Here is a 10,225-nt window from a genome sequence, read left to right on the forward strand (position 1 = left end):
TTAATGAAATGCTGTAATGATTTCGTTACGTTGGTTAATAAAGTCAAACATTTGTTTTTATCAGGTTCTATGGACTTCCACCTTAAGTTTACCTTAGAGTTCGGTATTTTGGTTAATTTTTTTTTTGAGGTTCATAATTTAGACTTTGTCAAGTATATCGCATATTGACCATCTTCTTCAAATAACTTTCGTTAAGGTGTAATATGCCTACCTGATTGTAGTCTCAGCATTCTATAAGAAATTCCAAATCCAAGTAAAACACCGCCTACCACACAAACGGAATCCCTGATACTCATGGTGGGGCAATGTTGTAAAAACTATACGTTTTGTTAATAATATCCAACACCAATTTCAAACCAATAATTCTTCATCGTTGGAACACTTCATTTCTGCAAAAGAAAAACCAACAGCTTATGCATAAAAGAAAGAAATCGATTTCAATGGATGCAACAAAATGTGTTTTTGTCACCTTATACGTCAACAGACATGTCAGATTCGCGATGAATGCATACATAACGTGTTCAAAATGGGTATAGAATATGAAGCGCAGAACAAAATTCTCCCTTTAAAAATCCTGTATCGTTGATATAGCGATACTGGTATTATCTGATGTTAACACAACTATGAATATGTATAAATATTATAAACGTCTGAATAAGTAGTATAAACTTTACTGTATACGTTCCGGAAAATATCAGTATTTGCACCATACGCGTATGGTCATGCCCATATGCGTTTACTCATATGGTTCGACATATACTCGTGCGGTTATTAACAGGCAGGACTATAATTTAGTATTTAAACCATATAGGTATTTGTCGCATGAATTATAACTTCCTTCGTAGGAACACACAGCTTGTCACAAGTTACTTACTGAAATCCTTTATCTTTGACATATTGTCTGAATCTTATATTGAATGTTTTGGTTACCTTGTTCTACATGGAACTAGCGTCATGTTAAACGTCTTTATCATGTTAACCTGTTCGTCCATAATTGAAACCAAAGGCGTTCTGTGCGTAGATTTTGTTTTCCCCACTGTTTACATTAGTCTTTTTTTTTTTTTTTTTTTAAATTCACCTTTTTTCACTTTTATTTGTTCAAAATATCATTTAGAAATACGTGATCTTATTGTCCACATTATAATACAGGGACAACGCGTATAATCTATACTCTTGTTGTCGCTTCGTTTGAATAGCAGCAGAAATACATTAAAGAACTAAAAACAATTTGAAATTTTAAGAAATTTGAATTTATTGAAAATAACATACTTTAACACCAAAACAAAAAATAAAAATAAAGAGGAAGATTCTATGCCCCAATGGCCTGTGAGTTAAATAGCTTACATCTTGTTTGACGGTTAATTTAGATATTTTGTTAAGTTGTAGTTCTAAGTCGACATATTGTGTTTCGTACGGTAAAATCGATAATGACTTTGTAAAAATACTTTAACAATAATTTAAACTTGTGAGTAAACTTTACTTTATTTCATTAATCATATAAAAATATACTAACATGATTAAATGAGACAAAATTTAATTTAAAAAACTCTTAATTTGTGACACCTTGCAGGATCATACAGTAAAAGTCACCTTTAAACGTACATTGTATTAATTACATGGACCATACGCGTATGGTTGAAACAGGGTATTGTCCAAATACTCATATAGTCAGGACATATATATATATTTATAACTTTAAACAGACGTTCCTTGTCGGTTTACCATTAGGTATATACTCATTTTTCCGTACCATATTTCTGAACATAATAAGGAATTTTATTTAAACTAAAGTATCACAAATTATTTGTCCCGAGTTTTGTATAAATCAGTCAAGCGGTATTCGGGGAAGATAAAGTATGATTTGCGATAGGGTTCACCCATTGATAATATAAGTTGACTCATTGCTATCCACTGTACTGGTGGTTAAGAAAAAATGAATATTTCCAATCCGATTAAAACCCTTTGATACTCCATTACTCGTCGACGCTATAAACATAGTAAAATCACATAAGTTATTTCAAGAAAATTGAAACATGTGTAAAAGTCTATATTTTAAAATGCAGTTTTTTGTTTAAGAAGAAGAGAATTTGTTGCAATCGCAGGGTCAAATTAGTATGATTTATAAAAAACATATTCACTAATGATTTCAATATTGTCAGTTAGTAGTTTGTTTTTATATTTTCAAATCATTACTATATAATTATACTAAATACAATTCCGTAAGGTTGATTGGCTGATGCATTCCATAAGTTACATAAAATGAAACAAATGTGAATGCACGTGCAACCTGTGAAAACGAAAAAAAAAGCCGCAGAAAAACAAGCATTCATAATTTCATTGTTATTGCATTAAAATATAATTATAAGAAGTAAATGTTTTTTATTTGTAATATTATAGGGATATAAATGCATTGAACATGCCCACATTTTTTGAAAGCTTCGTACAAAAAATAAAAATAAATAAATATTTATTTTATTATAGTGTCACATATTGATTGACAAAATATTTACGTATCATAGTTTTCAATAAAACAATCAATACCCAGTCATAAATTTGACTTATGAGACACTATATAGTTTCACAATAACATTCATAAAATTATCATCAAAAAGTGTGCCCCAGTCAATGCTTTCACACTAAAAAAAATAACAAAAAGAGGCATTCAGTTCTTAAAGGGGTCTTAAATATGAGTTAGACAAAGAATCTAAATAGTTTTTTGTTTCAAACATTTATAAAAGCGGAATAGAGCAATCACATTTCGCTATTTAGCAATCAGTTTGGTTCAATTTCGTCAAAATAAGCTAAAAACAATGCTTATGTATTATTCAACCTCATTTGAACCCGTATTCATTTTACCTTTCTGACCTTCAGTGGAGATGGGTTGCGTATGTGTTCAAAATATGGTTCATTTATTAAAAGAAAAGAATGTTAACATTGAAAGTTAAAACAAGAGAGACACCACGAATATAACCATTTTATTGACTGATCCAGCCTACAAAATATAATACTTATACAAGTAAAACGATAATTTACATATACTTTTAATCTGTAACATAAAATCAGATAGATCTAAAAAAAATCGTCGATATACGATTGCACCTGCTTGTTTGTCAGTTTATATTTATATTTAGGTTTAAATCGGGTTTTATGACCGTCGGTAGACGTCGGAGGTCATATCAATGGGTAATTAGATGGCGTCTGGTCTAAAATACGTTCGAAATACGGATACATTATAACAAGTCCATCTATTGTCAATTGAATCTCATGGATTTTTGGGAATTTGAGTATACGTTTTAGTATGTTATAAATCAAATAAAAATTTGGGTCAAATTGATGGAAATGAATTTGACAGCTTATAGATATAAGAAGATGTGATATGAGTGTCATTGAGACAACTCTCAATCCAAGTCACAATTTGTAAAAAGTAAACCAATATAGGTCAAAGCTAATGCCTTTTTAAATGACAAAGGAATATTCTGACATTTCACCAATTTCATCAATAACGCAGACCATAGGGCATTATAAATATTAAGATCTATTTATGTCAACAATTTTAATGCAAACTATAAACAGTATAAATTTCGTAGAAAAGGCGTGTTAAGGTACATGCACCTATCAAATGAAATCACATGAGAAAAAATACTCGACAGTCAAGAATCGTAAAATATAACTAACGATTAAAACTTGTGTCGTCAGATTTTTGTAGAAGAGCCGTCAATGACTTTGCAGCCAACACGGTGGAAAAGAAAAAATACAAAGTTAACCTAATTAAAGCACATGATCACAACCTAGTCAGGAGAGGCAAGGCACAGTGCTGTTAAAGATCAGCCTTAAGCACCATGACGACAGGTTTCTGAATATCGTCAATTATCATATGTGCAACCAATTGCGTTGCAGGAATGTGGTAGTTTCCATATTGTTATTAAGAATTTCTAAGAGTAAAAAATCTGAGTATTTTGAAAGTTATTAAAACAGCTTAGCTGTTATTATGAAGCTCAACTGCAAAGATATAACATAACAAAAATACCGAACTCCGAGGAAAATTCAAAACGGAAAGTCCCTAATAGTGTTGAAGGGCAATTGTTGGAGTTACAGATGACGGAAACTTATTGCCTTGGTATAACTAAATAACAAAAATTACTAAGGTCGACATAAGGGAAACCCAAGGAAAAAACAATTAAAAAAAACTTATTCAAAAGAAAAGCACATCTTGAATAGGTGTGTAATCACTGTAGAAAGTTTAGTGTTTTTCAATTTAAACTGTAGAAGTTAAAAATGAAACAAACGAGATATACTCTTTGATTTTTTAATAAACAGACAAAAGTGCCCATCATGTGAATGTTTTGAAGTTGTATATTTACTTGTTATCAGGATTATACAGTTCAACAATCTTGATTTGAATCCTTACTGGATCAGAAAAACGGGTTTAAACCAAACTCCAACCGATCACCAATTCTGTATAAAGATTGGAACCTTAATTGCACCCATGCTTAACTACACATCCGTAAAATTGATATGTATTAGTATTTTGTAAGAAATGGATGCCTGTGACACATCTTAATTGCTAATTTTTGAAATCCGATGTTTTTGAAAATTTAACTTTCTTACTTGATCCGTCATCTGCTGATATAGAATATGATCGTTTCGTGTATCGATGGGTCTATTTAGCTATGTTGAAAAACGTGCATAATAACAGATAATAAAGATACTATATGTTAAGTATCTTAGAAAACCTATTAGGTTTTAGTCACTGTTTTACAAAATTGGCGAAAATTGGGTATTGGGTATATTGTATTGTTACCATTCAATGACTAATAATTACATCACATGTATGTTTCATAAAAATCCGTAATTTTGATTGGCTGAAAGCAGTCGCGAGGCATTCCAATATCAATTTGTATTTCTCATAAAATTCAACCCTAAGTCAGCACGTGTTTCTCGTTACAACTTCACAACAATGGATCGGAAAACAAACGATTGTAAAAGCATTGATCGAACGCACATTTTAAGTATGAAGCTCTTACACTAGACTAACAAATTAAACTTAGATGCACAATTAAAATGATATACGCCAGACGCGCGTATCGTTTTCAAAAGACTCATCAGTGACGCTAAAATAAAACAAAAATAAAAGGCAAAATAAAGTTCGAGGTTGAAGAGCATAGAGGACCCAAAATTCCAAAAGGTTTTGCCAAATACTGCTTTTTCTTTGGTAGAAAATTCTTAGAATTTTAAAAAAAAAAGTTTTTCAAGCAGCTAATTTATAATTATGAGTATTTCAATGATAATTCATGACAACACAGAATTTGTAATTCATAAGTTACATTGAACTGACTAAAAGATATTTTTAGACCTAATGTACCATTTTATGTGACAAAAATGAAGTTTTTCAACGTTGTATCAATAAAAACAAAAAAGAAAACTAAATGCAGGGTATTTTAACAAAGTGGATAGCGGAAACGCTGAATTAACCCAGGCATTACCTTCTTTGCAAGTAATACTGGAAACTAATTTGGACCAATAGTTTACCTTTGAAATGATGTTTGTTCAAAACCTTAATATTCAAGCGAAAGCATAATTATTTATAATCAAATGCATATCTTAGAGCATATGCTATTTTAAGCATAACATGTGTTTAATTTCCTTAAGTAGACCATACGGTTTCCATGTTTTAATGTTTATTTACCTGTACATCTTCTAAATTTGGTAGCTTAAATCTAACTTAAAATAATACAAATGAATACCGTGCGTGATTCAAACAAAGGCTTATATTACAGAAACAGTCTCAACGAAGCTTTAAACTGTTTTCCAGTCATACTTGAACAAGCTTTTGAAACGAAGAAAAGTGATAAACCGTACTGACTATTCTATTTCAAAAATGTTCTGTAAATATATAAAATAATTTAAAGAAATGTGAATGTGATTATCAGTATTGTGTGTGTTTTTGGTTTGTTTGTTTTGTTTGGTTTTTTTTTCTTATAAAATGGAAATATGGTCCGAGTTTCACTAACACGAAAAAGGTGACGTGGGTACACGTCAATGAGACAGCAACACAATGAGAAAAATAACCAATGACATACAGGTTGCACTTCTGTAAATATAAACAATTTCCCATAGGAACTCCTTTAACGGCTAGAACTGTGCCATTTTTACTATGACGTTTCTTAAAAAATTATATTCTAGAATGCACTGAGAAGAGGCGAAAGATACCACTACTACTTTTTTCAACGGTCTAAATATTGGGCTGTGCAGTATATTTTCAACATGTATATGCCTCGAACTTTTAAGAGTTTAAAGTTATACTAAAATTCTGTACTACGCCTTCCTTTACTTTGGGTCTTCCTCAAAATTCAATTTTGGCCGCTATCCATGTGTAATTATACTGGTAACTTTCACAAGTTATGTCTCTATGAGATGAAACATAGAGATCATATGGGGAATCAGTACGTAAACAAAACAGGTGCAACCTATCTAGGATACTATACAGTCTTCGACAACAGACAGGTGACTTTGCAATATTGAAATTTCTACGTATTTAAGTAATGAGTTTGAATGTCCCTTTGGTATCTTTCGCCTCTCTTTAACAGTTGTCACAAAAAATAACAGAATTAATTGCAATTCTTGTTTTAACAAAATATTGTAACAATAATTGATTTCTCTTGGATTCTTGTATTGAGATATATTAAATCTGTTTTGTCTACTTGAGCTCTTGGGATTGTAGAGGTATCTCAGGTTGATACGAATGTGACATTGAAAAAGCCGTATAATATTCTCTATATATATCATTGCTTAGTCTGAAGGAAGCAATCATGTTATTCTTATTAGACGGGATCGAGCAATCTATATGCTTACAGAAACAATACTCAATTTTAAACGCCAGTTCATACTTTATATCAAAGTGTTTCTGATAATTGCGTCTGCCTGTTTTCTAATACACCATTCTATAAAAAAACATGTGACATGTATGTAAGATACACACTCGTAGTTTAAATTGTGTTACGGTTACGTAAGCCTTCTGTTACATTTAACAATGATCGATTGGGTGCTTTATCTTGCAACAACGCCATTTGTATGTGCATTTGACCTAAATTCACTGGGAGTTAAAATAAACGTCACATGATTTGTTTTTAAGAAGTCCACACTTTCAAAATATGATCGGTCTAAAATCACTAACCTTTTATTAGTTTAAATCCAAATCCAAAATAAATATAAACAAGCCAACGGGTTGATACAAATGTATTAGACACTCTTATTTGTACAGTGTAACACAGTAAGTTTTTGTTCTCATTCTATTAATAAATACATGTATCTGACTGTGCTATCGATGTTCATCTACTTAAGACAGCAAGCATGTATGAAAAATTCTACTTACTGTAAACGTCTTTTATCAAAACAAGATTAATTCACATTCTTTAACGTGTCGCTATCAACTAAATGAGTTCACAAATCATATATTGGCCTTCAATTGTAAAATTAGAAAAGTGATATACCGGAAAGAAATAAATAGCTATAAACATGATAAAGGACGGGATATATTTTATTAGTTTTGTCACTATTTTATTTAAAACGGATTATTTTTGCATTGTACATAAATCCATTTCATTCAGAAATTATATAACATGTTACTTTTATATTTTGTCCATACGCTGCCATTTTTGATTCCTAAGAACATTAAAATAGAAATAGATTTACTATAAAATCCAATCAAATCAAATGCGTTTATTTTCTAATTAAAGGGCTCTTAAACATGTTAAAGGCATATCAATTACAAACAAGAGAAAAAAAAGGTAACCATATAAGATATTCATTATAGACAATACATGCATTTAACATTATCAAATCAACAGTTGGACCCTTAAAGTGTTGTTTCATCTTTTTAAGAATATACATATATGTGTATATATAAATATATTTTTGGATACGTCTTTGGTAACATTTATTGCGCCACAATACTATGCGTAAGATGACAAATTTTGTGTAATGTGTGTATATTTCAAATTGTTAACATAAAAGATGACATAGTGACATCAGAAAAGAATTTTCTGCACTGAAGTGTCCAGATTAAATCAACCTGTTCATTTGATAAAAAAAGTAAACATTATTGTTATTCAACGTTTCTTCAACAAAAGCATAAATCAAAAACTAAATGTAGGGTATTCTAACAAAGTGCGTAGCGGAAACGTTGAATTATCTCCGTTATTTTCCTTTTTGCAAGTTAGAACGGAAAGTGATTTGGACTAATACTTTACGATAAAATGATGTATGTTCAAAATATTTAAAGTGAAATACATACCTTAAAGTACATACTATATTCAGCATAACATGTTTAATTTCTTAAAGTAGAAAAATACGATTTCCATGTTTAAATGTGTACTTACCTGCTAATGTTCTAATTTTTTCAGCTTAAATTTAATAAGAAAATAATTGTGTTTAAATTTTTGGATGAGATATAATCTGTACTGTATAAAACTGGTGGAAAATCATCAAATTACAAATGTAAACTGTTGCGTGATTCAAGAAAGAAAGGTCTTATACTACACAGACACAGTATAAAAGAAGCGTTCAAAGTTTTTTTTCCCGTCATGCTTTTAAAACAAGCTTTTGAAATGAAGAAAATTGATAACCTATATTATTCTATAATTTTTAAGTTTTTCTGTAAATATAAAAAATAAAAAGAAATGTAATTGTGATCATCGACATTATTTTTTTTTTTGGGGGGGGGGTATATATATCTTTTTATTAAATGGCTATATAGTTCTGGGACCGTCGTTCGGAAAAAAAGAGATGCGGTAACACAACAACACAAATTACCAAACGACATCTAGAGGGTAACATACATGTAGTCTTTAACACAAGACAAATGTCTATACAATATGACAATCTCTTAATATGTCAAAGTTGTGAAAAAATTAACAGAAACAATCAAAAAGCTTCAATAAACACCAAATTCTACGATAACGACAATTATTAAGATATCACATACATTTACTGACGAAGGTTAAGATATGTTGGATATGAGACAGGCAAATGCAGATGCGGCAGGTTAAATTTGCTTTTATAGACTCAACCCTACTTTTTTTATCTCCATCTGTAGATTAACAAAACGTTCATAAAGAACAAACATAAAACCAAAAACAGGAAAACAATCCAGGTTTCAGCAGAAAACATTATCTCGAAAACCGCGGAATGAAGTCGGTTTATTATCTGAGTCGATTTTGAACTAAGATGAAAATGGGTTCTGGTTATTTAGAAGGTCATCACATTATGAAAACTGAACCGACGAATTTAGATTATGTGTCGTCATCAAAAATCTAAAAAATAATTTTGTTATTGTTTTGTTGTAGCTAAGTTAGCAAAGATGAAATGGGAAAACTGCTTTTAGGTGAATTCTAATATCAATGACGATGATGTTACATACAGAATAAAACGGACAAAGAAATCTAACAATATAAAAAAGGGACATGTGGTATGATTTTCAACGATAGAACTATCAACCAGATTTTAAATGTCGTGGACATAAGCAAGTATTGGTCAACGTACGGTCTTTTATAATGAGCAAAACCCATAACGTGTAGACGTCTACAAAAGGCACCGATGTGACAAAAAGTGAAACAATTCAAATGAGAAAACTAATGGACTGATTTATGACCAAACAATTTAAATAAAAAACAAATATGACAGACTTTAACCATAGTTCCAGCTTCCTTTCAGTAAGACCAAAATAAAAATATTACTGTGATAAGGATTCTCCTGTCTTTGTCTTATACTTCTTACTTTCTACCCTCAAGTTTAATGTGCACTCTTTGTAATTGATCATGACAAAATTGCCAGATAAACTGAATGTAAAAATGACGATCAAATATAAAACACAATCCTACTTACCTACCCTTTTTTTCTGAAAAAGGGAACCATTAACAGACATACTCTTTGTTTGGCCTTAAATAAAGAATTGAAATAGAATAATTTAGCATTGTATTGCTTGAATTTGTTTTCTTTGTCCTTTGAACTGGATACCATAGAGTTTAGTGATTTTTAATACTTTTTGTTATTCCATTATACTAAATTAAAATGGAGATGAGTTGTTTTCCTCTATAAAAAATACTATATATACTATGACTAAGTCATAAACCTCCCAGGCGGATGACTTACCTCTTACTTATTGCGTTAGCTTTTCTCTTACAATATGTTTACATATGCCAAATTTTTATTAATCTTGTTTTTATCC

At 30.4% G+C, this 10,225-nt stretch overlaps 1 protein-coding gene across 5 annotated transcripts in view; it reads right to left on the reverse strand.

The window, feature by feature from the left end:
• Positions 1–8,382, reverse strand: part of LOC127724240 (uncharacterized) — a 136,690-nt gene extending 128,308 nt beyond the window's left edge. For 2 of the 5 annotated variants that reach the window (XM_052231167.1, XM_052231163.1), the window contains exons 1-2: positions 8,294–8,382; positions 212–389 (exon numbers count right to left, since the gene is read on the reverse strand). In XM_052231167.1, the coding sequence (XP_052087127.1) occupies positions 212–296 (85 nt within the window). In that variant the 5' untranslated portion in view covers positions 297–389; positions 8,294–8,382. Of the gene's footprint in view, positions 1–211; positions 390–5,686; positions 5,731–7,174; positions 7,321–7,372; positions 7,511–8,293 lie in introns of those variants that run through there. The other 3 variants (XM_052231164.1, XM_052231165.1, XM_052231166.1) reach the window with 3 other exon arrangements.
• Between the last annotated feature and the right edge of the window lie 1,843 nt (positions 8,383–10,225).

Source organism: Mytilus californianus, unplaced genomic scaffold (assembly GCF_021869535.1).
Source record: "Mytilus californianus isolate M0D057914Y unplaced genomic scaffold, xbMytCali1.0.p SCAF_14, whole genome shotgun sequence".
Classification (NCBI taxonomy): Eukaryota; Metazoa; Mollusca; class Bivalvia; order Mytilida; family Mytilidae; genus Mytilus; species Mytilus californianus.